This window comes from Galleria mellonella, unplaced genomic scaffold (genome assembly GCF_026898425.1).
Source record: "Galleria mellonella isolate WM207_F2 unplaced genomic scaffold, CSIRO_AGI_GalMel_v1 utg158, whole genome shotgun sequence".
Classification (NCBI taxonomy): Eukaryota; Metazoa; Arthropoda; class Insecta; order Lepidoptera; family Pyralidae; genus Galleria; species Galleria mellonella.
Genome location: NW_026442003.1, coordinates 2,841,600 through 2,858,163, shown reverse-complemented (window position 1 = coordinate 2,858,163; position 16,564 = coordinate 2,841,600). Strand labels below are relative to the sequence as shown.

General features: G+C 44.1%; 1 protein-coding gene across 1 annotated transcript; it reads right to left on the bottom strand.

The window, feature by feature from the left end:
- Positions 1-576: 576 nt before the first annotated feature.
- LOC113516489 (zinc finger protein 311-like) lies at positions 577-14,831 on the bottom strand. The gene is made up of 14 exons (XM_052892395.1): positions 14,574-14,831; positions 13,875-13,988; positions 12,263-12,595; positions 11,358-11,538; positions 11,097-11,248; positions 9,877-10,005; positions 8,581-8,669; positions 7,202-7,324; positions 6,781-6,888; positions 5,814-5,934; positions 5,273-5,473; positions 4,134-4,238; positions 1,047-1,181; positions 577-807 (listed from the first exon to the last, which is right to left on the bottom strand). The coding sequence occupies exons 1-14, from the start codon at positions 14,700-14,702 to the stop codon at positions 661-663; spliced, it is 2,067 nt and encodes a 688-aa protein (XP_052748355.1). The 5' UTR covers positions 14,703-14,831; the 3' UTR covers positions 577-660.
- Between the last annotated feature and the right edge of the window lie 1,733 nt (positions 14,832-16,564).

Here is a 16,564-nt window from a genome sequence, read left to right as displayed (position 1 = left end):
AGTGAAAATAGTATGGTAACCCCGCCTGCGCTAACGGGATTCGCTGGCGGAGCACCAGTGAAGGGTGATAGATGAGAATGAAAACAGGGCAGTTAGCCCATCATGATGAATTCATCAGGAATTGACCATGATAGTTTCCAGGGGGAACCGCGAGAAGGTCGACCTGGTTGGGAATATTGCTAACAATGGGATTCTCAGTCTCCATTAGTAACAAACCCTTGCCCCCTCATTAGATAAGGATTAATGCTGTATTGCTTAAAAGCGCTTCATAAATAAGCCATTATTTTTCGTAAAAAGGATATAAAAGATTAAAAAAAAAAAAAATCCTTATCCAATTAAGTATCTTAAATACATTATGCATTTAATAGAGATCCATATGGCCGTATAAAATATTCATTTTAATTACATGCTTTCGAAGATATTACAGATTTAAAATGCAGGGACATAGCGGTTGCGGCGGTACCGGCCGGGAGGCCGGCGGCGGTATTTAGTATCAGCATTGCACCCGTTCGCAGCCGGGGCGGGTCGCTAGTATAATATTATGCTAGTAATGAAAGATAATCAAAAATAAAATCTATTTATTTAAAAAAATAGTGTATTCAATATGAAAATAATTTAATTAGTCTATAGTTATTTTTTTGGGCATGTGATATTGTTGTGCTAGGTGGGACTTCGAGGGCGGCCTTGAAGGTACGAGCCCAGGGGTAGCAGCGGGGGCATTAGTGGTACCGGGGGCTCTAGCGTCGCTGGGGCCTCCACTAGCGGTGCTGCGGGGACTGTGGACGAGGCCTGTCGTCCGCGACCACTCTGTAAAAAGATACTTATGTAGGGGTATTAAGTTTTATTTTAATGGGTGAGAATGAGATGGATTTCAATTTAATTCTTGTCGAAATCGCCAGTGTATGCATATAGTGCTGGTTACCATTCCATTTTCACAGATTATGTAAGGAAAAATCCATTACAGCTGATATTATACGATTGGTCAATAGCCAATTATTTTGAATTTCATCTTTCGGAATAAAGATTATTTTGAATTTCAAGCAAACCTTGACTTTGAGGTGAACTAGTTTGTTGTGGTTATACAGGGCCGCCTCGTAGCCGAAGGTGGAGGGGCACTGGGCGCACTTGAACGGCCGCTCGCCCGTGTGGCTGCGCATGTGGCCTTCTAGAGTCTTTTTTGTCTGGAATAAAGAGATACAGAAGTTGAATGTAAACAAAAAAATCTAAACATGAATACAAGTAGCACCGTGGACACTGCAGAGTACAGCGTCCACGGTGCTAATGGTACTGGTGTGCGGTCCCCGGGCGGCCGCCGGTGCTGTGCCTGTACTCACCGTGTACGCCTTGCCGCACGCGTGGCACACGTGGTTGCGAGGCGGCCGCCGGTGCTGTGCCTGTACTCACCGTGTACGCCTTGCCGCACGCGTGGCACACGTGGTTGCGAGGCGGCCGCCGGTGCTGTGCCTGTACTCACCGTGTACGCCTTGCCGCACGCGTGGCACACGTGGTTGCGAGGCGGCCGCCGGTGCTGTGCCTGTACTCACCGTGTACGCCTTGCCGCACGCGTGGCACACGTGGTTGCGAGGCGGCCGCCGGTGCTGTGCCTGTACTCACCGTGTACGCCTTGCCGCACGCGTGGCACACGTGGTTGCGAGGCGGCCGCCGGTGCTGTGCCTGTACTCACCGTGTACGCCTTGCCGCACGCGTGGCACACGTGGTTGCGAGGCGGCCGCCGGTGCTGTGCCTGTACTCACCGTGTACGCCTTGCCGCACGCGTGGCACACGTGGTTGCGAGGCGGCCGCCGGTGCTGTGCCTGTACTCACCGTGTACGCCTTGCCGCACGCGTGGCACACGTGGTTGCGAGGCGGCCGCCGGTGCTGTGCCTGTACTCACCGTGTACGCCTTGCCGCACGCGTGGCACACGTGGTTGCGAGGCGGCCGCCGGTGCTGTGCCTGTACTCACCGTGTACGCCTTGCCGCACGCGTGGCACACGTGGTTGCGAGGCGGCCGCCGGTGCTGTGCCTGTACTCACCGTGTACGCCTTGCCGCACGCGTGGCACACGTGGTTGCGAGGCGGCCGCCGGTGCTGTGCCTGTACTCACCGTGTACGCCTTGCCGCACGCGTGGCACACGTGGTTGCGAGGCGGCCGCCGGTGCTGTGCCTGTACTCACCGTGTACGCCTTGCCGCACGCGTGGCACACGTGGTTGCGAGGCGGCCGCCGGTGCTGTGCCTGTACTCACCGTGTACGCCTTGCCGCACGCGTGGCACACGTGGTTGCGAGGCGGCCGCCGGTGCTGTGCCTGTACTCACCGTGTACGCCTTGCCGCACGCGTGGCACACGTGGTTGCGAGGCGGCCGCCGGTGCTGTGCCTGTACTCACCGTGTACGCCTTGCCGCACGCGTGGCACACGTGGTTGCGAGGCGGCCGCCGGTGCTGTGCCTGTACTCACCGTGTACGCCTTGCCGCACGCGTGGCACACGTGGTTGCGAGGCGGCCGCCGGTGCTGTGCCTGTACTCACCGTGTACGCCTTGCCGCACGCGTGGCACACGTGGTTGCGAGGCGGCCGCCGGTGCTGTGCCTGTACTCACCGTGTACGCCTTGCCGCACGCGTGGCACACGTGGTTGCGAGGCGGCCGCCGGTGCTGTGCCTGTACTCACCGTGTACGCCTTGCCGCACGCGTGGCACACGTGGTTGCGAGGCGGCCGCCGGTGCTGTGCCTGTACTCACCGTGTACGCCTTGCCGCACGCGTGGCACACGTGGTGCGAGGCGGCCGCCGGTGCTGTGCCTGTACTCACCGTGTACGCCTTGCCGCACGCGTGGCACACGTGGTTGCGAGGCGGCCGCCGGTGCTGTGCCTGTACTCACCGTGTACGCCTTGCCGCACGCGTGGCACACGTGGTTGCGAGGCGGCCGCCGGTGCTGTGCCTGTACTCACCGTGTACGCCTTGCCGCACGCGTGGCACACGTGGTTGCGAGGCGGCCGCCGGTGCTGTGCCTGTACTCACCGTGTACGCCTTGCCGCACGCGTGGCACACGTGGTTGCGAGGCGGCCGCCGGTGCTGTGCCTGTACTCACCGTGTACGCCTTGCCGCACGCGTGGCACACGTGGTTGCGAGGCGGCCGCCGGTGCTGTGCCTGTACTCACCGTGTACGCCTTGCCGCACGCGTGGCACACGTGGTTGCGAGGCGGCCGCCGGTGCTGTGCCTGTACTCACCGTGTACGCCTTGCCGCACGCGTGGCACACGTGGTTGCGAGGCGGCCGCCGGTGCTGTGCCTGTACTCACCGTGTACGCCTTGCCGCACGCGTGGCACACGTGGTTGCGAGGCGGCCGCCGGTGCTGTGCCTGTACTCACCGTGTACGCCTTGCCGCACGCGTGGCACACGTGGTTGCGAGGCGGCCGCCGGTGCTGTGCCTGTACTCACCGTGTACGCCTTGCCGCACGCGTGGCACACGTGGTTGCGAGGCGGCCGCCGGTGCTGTGCCTGTACTCACCGTGTACGCCTTGCCGCACGCGTGGCACACGTGGTTGCGAGGCGGCCGCCGGTGCTGTGCCTGTACTCACCGTGTACGCCTTGCCGCACGCGTGGCACACGTGGTTGCGAGGCGGCCGCCGGTGCTGTGCCTGTACTCACCGTGTACGCCTTGCCGCACGCGTGGCACACGTGGTTGCGAGGCGGCCGCCGGTGCTGTGCCTGTACTCACCGTGTACGCCTTGCCGCACGCGTGGCACACGTGGTTGCGAGGCGGCCGCCGGTGCTGTGCCTGTACTCACCGTGTACGCCTTGCCGCACGCGTGGCACACGTGGTTGCGAGGCGGCCGCCGGTGCTGTGCCTGTACTCACCGTGTACGCCTTGCCGCACGCGTGGCACACGTGGTTGCGAGGCGGCCGCCGGTGCTGTGCCTGTACTCACCGTGTACGCCTTGCCGCACGCGTGGCACACGTGGTTGCGAGGCGGCCGCCGGTGCTGTGCCTGTACTCACCGTGTACGCCTTGCCGCACGCGTGGCACACGTGGTTGCGAGGCGGCCGCCGGTGCTGTGCCTGTACTCACCGTGTACGCCTTGCCGCACGCGTGGCACACGTGGTTGCGAGGCGGCCGCCGGTGCTGTGCCTGTACTCACCGTGTACGCCTTGCCGCACGCGTGGCACACGTGGTTGCGAGGCGGCCGCGCGCCGCGGTGCGCGCCGCGGCTGTGCGCGCGCAGCGCCGCGCGCGAGGCGCACGCCTGCAACGCAGTCGGCGGCTGTAGCTCGCTTGTGATTCGACTATAGTGGGAGTTGAGATGCAGTTCAACTCCCACTATAGTCCACATTAAAAATAATATTATAAATAGAAGAATAGAATAAAAATAGTCTTTAAGCAAATAGACTTATTTACAATCTGTTACAAATTGTTAATATTTTATGATTTTACTACTGAATTCGAGATGATGCTATCTGCTGAGAAAAATCCATGAGAAACTCAACAGTTACTCTTTTCAAATGGTCATGTACAAAATAATTTTACATTTGGATGAGTATTGTGATTATAATTAGCATTGAATTCTATTTATATGTTTTTTTTTATACAACTTAGAATGGCAAACAAGCTGACGGCCCACCTGATGGAAAGTGGTAACCGTCGCCTATAGACATGAGCAGTGCCATGGACATTACAGAGTATAATGTTTCGCCCATGATACTCCCCATGCGTTGCCATTCCTGAGGATTAAGGTGTTATTCCTCTGTACCCTGTAAATTCACGCCATATCCCACCCTTCAAACCGAAACACAGCCATGCAAACACAACTGCTTCACGGTAGAAACACGAATGGGACAGAGGTACCCAAGCAATCGACTTTTGTACAAAGTCTCCCTCTGGTAAATATGTATTTTTAAACGAAAATAAACAAGCAAATATAATATAACCAGACCCGTCCTCACGAACAGCACTTATTTACAAGTGTGATAGATGAGCCAGTCGTGACGTAGAATTTTAACTCGAATTATAGCATTTATATACATATATACTTTTCTTTTTAATCGATACAGGCATGACCTTCAGATAGACAACGTTATAAGCTATTTAATTAGTAGTAGTGCGAGTTGGGATTCACAAAGTTCAACTCGCACTATAGCATATTATTTTTTGTAAATAAATACAAAATCACACCTTAGCACGAGACAAACCACAGACTTAGTTTTCAAATGCAAAACAACATAATTCAAGACTAGTGGTTCATAAAGTTCAACTCGCACTATAGCCTACAACAATACTCACAAACCCGCAGCCGGGCACGGGGCAGCGCACGGGCGTGGCCTTCAGATGGACGGCGGCGCGGTGCTCCTGCAGCCGCGCCGCCTTCGCGAACCGCTTGCCGCAGGCGCCGCACTCGTGCTTGAGCCGCGCCGGGTCGATGTGCCGCAGGTTGTAGCGCATGTGCTGATAGTACGACATGCGGTTCTTGAAGTTCATGTCGCACTATGAAAGAATGAAGAGATGTTTTTTTTAATACTTAAAAAGGTGACTTGTTTTTGTTAAGTTTCGTAAGCACATATTAAATTTTAAAGTAATAACTACAGGTCAGGCTGGCGCAGTCAGGCTCGCGCTCGTATCACAGCCGCTCGTGATTAAGGATCACGAAATGATTCCGAAACTAGTCGAACTTTCTCAATACAATTCTCTAATTACACGTAGGTTAAATTGGTAGTTATTACATCAAAAATATGACAGTTACCAATAGTACTAGTGAGCGATGACAAGTGAGGATGAAGTGAGGTCGATCAGTTTCCTTTTTGTCATTAGTGAATGCAGAGCGCACCTGGTGGCAGTAGAGGTGCGCGGGCGCGTCGTGCGTGACGAGGTGCAGCTGCATGGCCTTCTTGAACAGGAAGCGCTTGCCGCAGCGCGGGCACGCGTGCTCCTTCTCGCCGCGGTGGATGCTGCGCCACGTACACGCTCATAATACAACTGATTTGTTTTAATATACATACATTTGTTGAAAAAAGGTCTTATTTTGCGCAAGTCCATATGTGTTCATTTACAGTTTAAACAGTGAAACAGTGACGTAAAATTCTATTTTAAACGCGATCAAAATTCGCTCTCCTGTTCAAACCCGTATGTAACAGATACTTAATAGCTGCTGTGTAGTGGGTGTGGCGAATCAATCGCAACTCGAAGTGTTGATCCCAACTCGAAGTTAAGTGTTAATCGCAACTAAAAGTGTTGATCGCAACTCAAAGTTAAGTGTAGATCGCAACTCGAAGTTAAGTGTTGATCGTTCGACGCTCAAACTACGACTGACTTAGTAGCTTTTTTTTCGAGTTGATATTGCTGTTGGCTCCAGATGGTTTTGACAGCTTCATCGGGCATGCCGAGCAGGAGCGAGCGCAGATGGCACTCCAAGCTAGAAGGGAGCGACAGTGTCGACTCTTATCGATGCGGATAGAGCGGTTCGGACCTCGGCTCAGGCCATCGCGCTTCAATTCCCGTCGCGAGTTGGTTGGTTGTAACGAAAGAGAGAAAGAGACGCGCCCAGGCGTAAACCTGATCGTGTGCGGTGTGTCAGGGGTTTTCATTCCAACCGGCGAGGACGTTGTGCGGTGTGATCGTTTTGTTGCGCGAGACGATGGTTCCGCGGTAGAGGGGCTGAGGGGGGGGGGGTCATTGCCGGCCATGTTGCTGTATTTATACCCGGACAGAAGAACAGGGGGCTAGAAATATCTTTGGTACATAGAGAATTATAATTGGATATGTACACACTTATTGCCATAAGTGGACATACTTACAAGAGATGCGTCCGTAGCGAGGCGCGGTCTCTGAATGTTTTCCCGCACAGTTCGCACTTCTGGCGTTCCGCGTGATTCTTAATGTGGTTCCGGAGTTTACCTAATGATCTGTAGAGATAAATGCTCTTCTTAATATTGACATTATAAAAAATAACGTGTGTGTGAGTGCATGCATGTGTATATGTGTGTCCGTGCGCACGTGTATGTACGTGCGTGGTGCGGTATTCACAGGCGACGCACATATGTGTGGATGCGGGCATTGCGTGTGTGTGTATGTGTCTCTCTCTCTCTATGTCTCCTTTTGTGTGTGTCTCTGTCTCCTTCTGTATGTGTCTCTCTCTGTATGTATGTCTCTAAATTTCTCTGTGTGTGCGTGTGTTTGTGTATGTGTTAGCGTGTGCGTGTGTGTGCCCGTACGTACGTGGCGCGGTGTCCGCAGGCGGCGCACGTGTGCGTGGGCGCAGGCGCGCCGTGGACGCGCGCGTGGTGGTCGGCCGCCACCGCCGCGCGCGACCACGTACCGCCGCACGACACGCAGCGCCATCTGTACCGCAGGACACGTAACTTTATATCGCCGGAGAACAAATTTTAAAGGATAATGCATTCATTTTTACAGGCTTTACTATCTCCTATTCCTCACGCACTGCATGTTTACGCTATATTATATGCTTTAACTTGTCTAAATCTATTTAGCTCAATTAATCATAATTTATTCCTAATGGCCAGGATCTCAGTTTCTTATAGTCTATGATCTAGTAAAAAAATGTAACTAGGATTGTCGTTGATTCTCGCTCTCTTCCATTTGACACTCGGACAAGAAAGCGTGTCTCTGCGATTATATTTCAACTAATTAGCAACCCACATTTTCATCAGCCTGGTGAATTTACAGGGTACAGAGGAATAACACCTGAGTCCTCAGGAATGGCAATGCATGGGGGGTATCATGAGCGAAACAGTATACTCTGATATGTCCCTATAGACACGAGCAGTAGCTCGTGTCTATAGGGGACGGTTACCACTTTCCAACAGGTGGGCCGTCAGTTTGTTGGCCATTCTAAGTTGTATATAAAAAAAAAGCATCCACTCCCCCAGTCGCTTCACAATTACCGTCCATCCTCCACTGTCCTTAAGAGGTTTAGAGTACTGTTATTGTTAGTAGTCGTATTAGTAATGTATTGTAATAAAGCCGGTCGATACTAAATATTCTCGGCTATGTCAATCTCCACGCGGTACATCTGTGGCGTTTGTAAATATTGTAAATATTCATCTCATAGCCACTTGTCAGCATCATTACTTTCTTTTCCATCAAGTAGGTTAATTTAATTGTACTCTAACCTCTTTCTATCTTTCGCACTGGACATACAGACATGACAGCGACGTTTACTTCTCACATTCATTTCTGCTGTCATTCTCTCATTATATGAAAATCAATAATATAATCAAGTTGGTTGTTACATATTTCCTCCAAATAACTACATCGGTGACCCCGACGTGATTTGAACACGCAACCTTCTGATGACACATCACATCACATCACACATTACATCTACACATTCTCGAAATCATCGGTGTTAATTTCTGGTGAATTTATCATGAGAGGCTGCCGATCTGACTTCGTCCTCGCCGATTATCTCACACTATACCTGGCCAGCTTTTTTTAACAGCACAGATTGGGGTTGCCATTCAATTTTTATTCTGTAAAAAAGTTCCAATTCTCAATCAGCCTTCAGTTTCCCCTGCGTGCCAATATTCCCCCCAGTCCCCATCTGTCAGTCAGCCGTGCGTGCGTATGTCCCGTACCTGAGGCGGTGGCGGCGGCGGTGCGCGGCGAGCGCGTGCGCGTGGCGGCAGCGCACGCCGCACACGCCGCACGCCAGCTCGCCCGCCGCCTGCGCACGCGCACATGCACACTATTAACTTTTCTCCTATTCGTTTGAAAGACGCTTTATTATTAAAAAAAAAAAAAAAAAAAACGATAAATTACGTCTCTCGATGAAATAAAACAGTAGTAATGTCCACGCAACGATTAATTGAAATCTGGAGATATTTTAAAATTATTCTTGTATCAAAAACTAACTTAACAGCTTGAGTTAACTAACTTTTGTCCTGGCCGTACAGTACAATAAGTACATTCCGATTACGCCAACGTTAAAGATTTAATCGTATTTATTTTAGAAATTAAAAAGTAAAAAGAAATATATATGATAATGAATTACACATGTAGAAAACGAGTTAAAACAACAAAACCCAACATAGATACAACATATAACTCATACGGAACCGAAAACTCAGATGTTGATTACGTAACAACCAAAAACTCAGTCGGCAATTTTGAATGCACCCAAAACTCAGTTTAGTCAATGAATTTTATAAAGTATGAATAATAAGTTTGTTATAAAAATTAATTATTTATTGATGAAAACTACTATTATTCTATGGATGACAACGGTAAATAAAATCCGAGTCGATCGAGTTCAGCTCTCGAAGAGGATTCAGAAATTGAAATGACCTTATTTAGATGTAGCTTTATTAGGTTTCTTATATGAAAAATAGATACCTAGGTATTGATATCGTAATTCGGAATTACTTATTTCAGACCATCAAAGTACTTAAAAATTCGTCCAAATAAGTTAGTTTCTGATTTTTTTTTATAATTATTCAAAAAGTTTGTCAGAACAGAACTAAAATAAGAAAGCAAATAAATGAAATATACCGCACTTTTAGATAGTGCATATCAAGATAATTCATATACCAGATTTGAAGTTAGATCTTCAGGAATACAACTGTGAAAACCGCATCCAATTTAGTGTAGCAGTTTTTGCGTGATGCCAGAATAAAAATATAGATAGACAAACTTCCTAAAAAAAATATTGTTCCGGCATTTGTTGGTTCTATAACCTACCATACTATTTTTTCTTAATACGACTCCCCATCTACAAACATTGTCTAGGTAGAATTTTATTATATTAGTAAGAGAGTTGACAATTGCTGGTGATTTTAAGACGGTTCGTTAAAACAATCTATGGAAGTGGTCTCTATTTAGCATTCCTTGCTGCACATAGTGGATAATCAAAGAATAACATGATGAGTTCATACCGGGTCGTGTTTCTTCATGTGGTTCTCCAACTTGAACCTGTAATTGAAGCCGAGCACGCAGTCGTAGCAGCGGTACTCGTGTCGCGTGAACACCACCGATGTCAGAGCCTGCTGACGTTCAGCTTCCACCTATATATGGATGGGCAGTTATATTGATCTATTATAAAGTAATTTATTTATGTAGAACTAGCTATATACCGAGTTCGTTCACGTTAGTTGAAATATACTGGTCTACACGTAACTGGTCACTGTCTGTATATGGAAGATATATAAGGAAAATTATTATGGGGGCCCTCCCCCATAATAATAAGTTTGGACTTTATGAATGCAATACAACCCAAAACAATGAATTTTAGAATTTTTGTTTGTACGTTTGTGCATGCAAATCTTAGAAACAGCTTAACCATTTTGATTCTCACTAAAGCGTTGCGGTTTGCTCCGCCTAACATTTTGGTGTTTGTTTTATTTCAATCGATATAAATAAAAAGTAACACATTTAATTAAATTTCAGTGTTCAGTACTTTTTGTGTGAAAGAGTAAGAAACATCCACCTATCTCCACAATTTTTGCATTTATAATAGTAGTAACATGAAATTTACTGAACCAAATGAATCTGAGAGATGGCAAGAGACCTTTCATCACGTTGTATTCTACCGATGGCTACGGATTTGATTCCCGTACAATGCAGAGATATTTCTCTTATTGATAAACATGCTGAGGGCCCACTAGTTAGAAAGCGGTAAAGGTCGTCTATAGACTTGAATACCATGGACACCACAGAGTACATTGTCTGCTGATGTCTTTCACACATCGTCATTCTCGAGAACTACAGTGTTATTTTTTTTTTATACAACTTAGAATGGCAAACAAACTGACGTTCTACCTGATGGAAAGTGGTAACCGTCGCCTATAGACATGAGCAGTACCATGGACATAACAGAGTATACTGTTTCACTGTTTCGTCCATGATACCCCCCATGCGTTGCCATTCCTGAAGACTCAGGTGTTATTCCTCTGTACCCAGTAAATTCACGCCATATTCCACCCTTCAAACCGAAACACAGCCATGCAAACACAACTGCTTCAACCGTGAAGCAGTTGTGTTTGCATGGCACGAACAACACAAATGGGACAGAGGTAAGTCATTGTGCCTAGTAATTTCACTGTCATGTTATTTATATATTAAGTATTGTGACGTTGCGTGTGAGCGTGTGTATGACCTCCTCCCAGGTGAGCAGCACCATCTCGAGCTGTCCGCTGGGCACGTTGAGCTGCCGCAGCTTGTTGTCGACCCGCGCGTTGCTCACCACGCCCGCCGGCTTTTCGCGCTTCGGACGCGGATGCTTGCGTCTGTCCACTTTCTCGTCTTGATCTGAAAGAAAAAAAAGCTGTAGACATTTTATAGAGCAAAAATCCAATTATTTAAATTTAGATAATAGGTCTTATTTTGTATTAATGACTATTATAGTACAAATATTAACCTGTTTCCTTCTTTTTTCTTCTACCCCTCGGTTTGTATTTTTTATCTTCTGTCTTCTTTTTTAAGGGCTCGTCGTCCGATTCATTGAACTCATCCTCATTAGTTTTCCGCCTGGTTTTTCTCGTTTTTTTAGGTTTATGTTTTGGTTCTCCATATTCAAAAGAGTCCGACTTTAATATCATCTAAAAAGATAAATAAATATTGAAGCTAATAACAAATATATATGACATTATGTGATGTATTTTATTTTGCTTATTTTGTTATTATTATTTATTTATTAATTATACAGTAACTGATGATGAAAAAACTACAGTGAGTTATTCTCAATCTGGCTCTCTGAATAAAAAGAAAATAAATCTATACACAAATACCTTTTCATTATTATATGAGCAAGAAGAAGTAATATGTTGCTATCTTGCTCTCATTTTATGCATATGGTAGGGATAATGTATCTAGAAAACGATTTTATTGTGTAATCCAGTGTTTAGAAATCCTAAATTATAAATAGGTTGAAAAAACACAGACTGAATAGAAGAGACATTCATATGTATGTGAATGCCACTGTATTGTCTGAACAGTAGCCGGTGGTATTTTATCAAACTATTTATAATTTGCGACAATTTATATATCATCATATTCATCATTGCAGTCATTATCTATCGACTGATAGTCACTTAGTTACCTGCTACTGATTTATTGTGAATTTATTTGAGTTTGTCATCCCATCTAGTGAGAGGTTGTCCTACACTAAACTTTATATATAGATAAATTTGACATTTAAGTGGGTACGGAGGGGGAGGCCGTTTGCACTCTGCGACAATACAGAGAAATGCAATGTTATTCAAGTTTAAAATTTTTTGGTATACTTTTTCGCTTACAATTTGAGCAAACATATATTATTCTTACCTCTGTAACTTTCTCATCATTATTTTCTATAACATCCTCATAGTTCTCATCCACGAAGAACCCATTCATATCAACGAACTCATCATCCTGTCTTTCCACCTTTAGAAATGTCAACGGTTGCACTGAGTTTTGAATGCATTCAATATTGCCCACTGAGTTTTTAGTTTTTAAATCAATATCTGAGTTTTGGGTTCTGTTTGGATTATTTGTTGTGTCTGAGTTGTATATATGGTTCTGTTGTTTTGATTCATTTTCTGTCTCTGTGACATCATATATAATGTTATTATTTTTTACAGATAATCTTGTAAGTGGAAGCAGTACCATTTCTTGTAGCTGAAAGTTGAAATAAGAGAATATTATTTATTTATTTATTTAATATTTGTACACACTAATAATACATAAACGTATGACAGAGGTAAGTAAATGTACAAAGGGGAGCTTAACTCTGCAAGAGTTCTCTTCTAGCAACACCCAAAGTGGAAAGGAGCATCAATGTCAACGAGTAGAGTGGTGTACAATATTGGGACAATTTACAAATAAAAAAGAACTAGACAGACTTCAGTTTATACATTAATTATATAATATTTAATTGTATATATACATACATATTAATTGATTAGGAAGTTAATATATTTTTAGAATTATCAGACATTGCAGTGCCTAACATAAGCTCATCGAGGTTACTGGTAACCCGAGAGCTGGTAGCTACTTTGCCCAAAAGATTAGTTTAACAGTCCAAAGAGGTAATGTTGCCAGTATCTTGGGTACGCTGCCTTGGCGTAGTGCATTGGGAAATTATATAATTTAAAAAAAAATTAGGAAGTAATATGGACAAGTTTATATTATGAATTTCAACATAACTTCTGGCCAAGGCATTGGGGAAGGCTAAGAGTGATGATGAATTCCACAATGCCTTCAATCCTTCTCTTTTCATATCCATTAATTTTCAATCACCTTCTTAATATCATTGGTTCCAAGGGGTCCAAGGAAGGTACATCTAAATGGAAGATACCTCATGCTCCATCATCTGGTATTTGGCATCCACTCTCTATTACTAATTTAAATAGTAAAAAATATAAAGGTCTTTCCCTTTAAGAGATTTCTATAAAAGGAACTTAGGGCTCTATTACTAGTAAAATTCTCAGAGTCACTGTAGCCATGTTTCAAAGTATAAGGAACAATCCATTATGGTAATAAAATTATTAGGTATTGAATTATAACAACTTAGTTGTCAGGAATGCATGAGGTGTAATACAGTGCATTCTGACATGTCCATGGTGCTGTTTACATCTATGCAAGATGCAAGTTTATAGATGCAAGTTTTTTTTGAATTGGTGAAAATGGTATTGTAACCCCGCCTACGCTATTGGTATACACTGACGGGATACCAGTGAGATGTGATAGGTGAGGATGAAAAGGCAGGTCAGTTAGCCCATCCTGATAAATTCAACGATAAATTAGTCATGGTAGTTTCCAGGGGGAACCCAGTGGATCTTGACTTGATGGGGTTTTATTGATAGCAATGGGAACTTACCCCCCTATTACTAACACTTTCCACCAGGTGGCCCATTAGCTTGTTTGCCATTTTATGTAGTATTAAAAGAAGTCTCACCATATATCTTATGATGTGGTTTCTGGCCGTTTGCACTTGTCTTCTGAAGTTGAGCATCCTCCTCATATTAGCCATGCATTCCCAGCACAAGAGTACACCATGGTTAATATGGTCCTTGAAACATAACAGATATTTACATAAATCATCATGTTTTAATTTTGGATGTATGATATTAATAACTGAGTGCGATTTAGTTGAGGAAAAAAAAAACAAGTTTGTTAGAAAAAATAATAAATTTTACATGGTTGTTACAAAGTTTAGGAAATTATCCTAAATTTTGTAGAGTAGCTTATTTTTTTTTTTTGGGAAGAGATTGATAACCAGTAGTAAGACATTATTAGGTTAATATAAATCAAAACAGAAGTTTCCAAACTAATATTATAAATGTGAAAGTTTGGTCAGTGGATACCCTTAATTTTTACAGACGTTTGTTACTTGATCATGTTTAAATGCCAGGGCTGGACTGGGTTTTCCTGGCTGAATATTAAGAAAACTTGGAATATATTTAAACTAAATCCTAAACTAACAATTAAAACAAATTTTAAAAGGCGGGCAAAACAATATTTAAAACAAGAGTTATAAACTGTAAATCAACAAAGTACATAATCTATGGCTTTCATAAGGAACTATAAATTATTTTTTATTAATCTGGGATCTGGGTTCTATTTTCAAATAGGAAAAAAATATTTAAAAACTTACCATCTGATCTACTAGGTACGTGTAAAAACTTCGAGTTTCATCATCACAGATTGGTGTCAATTTACGATCTATACTTAAACAGCCTTCACATATCGATCGGCTATTATTTGTACTTAATTCTAGATTCATTTTCTATTTAAGTATTTACAAAGTATTAGACTGTTATTTTATAAATATTTTTATACTAAAGGAAAGCGATTAAACAAATAGTAAAAAAGTTTTTTTAGTGGTGTTGTCAGCATAGTATCAAGTTTTTTGACTAAATGGTTAACGACTAAGTTGTTATAATAGCTATCAGGAATTCAGGAACATGTTTTTCATACAACAGTATTATTCGAATAAAATGCAATACTTAAGACAGATGTACATTTGTTTATATCACAAAAATTATAAATAGATATAAACTATTACAAATAAGACTTATCAGAAAGATGATTACTGACTCCATGAGGCCATTGATTTTTTCCTCAAAAGCTTTAGAAGCTAGCATGATTGAGTGTTATTTCTTTGACATTTTTTCAAATAAATGCTTTCTAGATTTAAAACTGACTTAATGTTAATGGGGGTTAGATAAGAAAAAAAAGCTAGATCAGCCCCAAAAAAATTAAGAGGGCAACACTACTTTCTCAACTGTCAATTAATTTTTTTTCAGTTACTAATTCTTTTTTCAACTTATCATACTTAAGACCAATATTAAAAAAGCCATATTGTTATTATATGCACTAAAAATCGATAATGTTGTAATAAATAAATGGATAATGTTCAACAAAATATGCGCTTTGGATATGGATTTCGACCAGAAAGAGACTGCATAAAAGTTGTCTGCTTAGGTTCCTATGTCTTCTCTATTCATGTTTCTGTATTGAAGCAGATGTGCAGAATGGCTGTGCTTCAGTTTAAAGGCCGAAATATATAATAAAATTATAAAATGCCGAAACATAAAACAATTGTCTTCATATATTATATCATAGTTTGGTAAATTATAAGGCATGCTGGTCATGTCTGTAGATTGCCAGTTATATGTGCGGCATTGCCCGCAACTGGGATGGCTCCACCATATCTCCATGCAGTCGATCGTTTGATGAGATAAGTTTTTTTTTTTAACTATTTCTTTATTAGCAATATACCCTATTAGGTCGACCTCCACGCAGTTCCTCCTGGAAACCATCTTGATTAATTTTAACTAAATTCGACACGATGGGCTACCTGCCCTGTTTTCATTCTCACCTATCATCTCTCACTGGTGTTTCGCTAGCATATACCGATGGCGCAGGCGCGACTGCTATTCCATTTTCACCCATTAAAAAAAAATTGGAGTAATCATTCCCGTAATGTGTTTCATTGATCTTAAAACCTCGTATCCTTAAATCATAGCGTAAAAAAGCGAGGCATTAAGAATGTTAGTAATGAGTATTACTAATCCCAATGCTAGCAATATATCCAGTTAGGTTGACCTCCACGTGGTTTCCTTGGAAACCCTCATGCCGATTTACAGGTGTATTCATCACGATAGGCTAACTGACTTGCCTTTTCATTCTCACCTATCATCCCTCACTGGTGATCCATCAGCGTATACTGTTAGTGCAGACGGGGTTTTTTATGGGTGATAATGAAATAGTAACCCCGCCCGCGCTATCGGTATACACCGGCGGGGCACCAGTGAAGGATGATAGGTGAGGATGAATGCAGGTCAGTTAGCCCACCATGATGAATTCGATAAGAATTAATCATGATGGTTTCCAGGGGGAACCGCGTGGAGGTCGATGCAGGCGGGGTTACCATTCTGTTACCATCCATTACAAAAAAAAAATCGTTAATAGTGGAACGTTGTTATTTCGGTCGATTGCGTTTATAGACCATGTCTCTGACTTCAGGATTAGGAGTCTTCAGAACTATGTTTTAATAAAATAAAAATATGATTCTGTCAGGAATGCCGTCAGCTAGTTTGCCATTTTAACTATCATGAAATAAGATTGCCTCAAATTATTTAG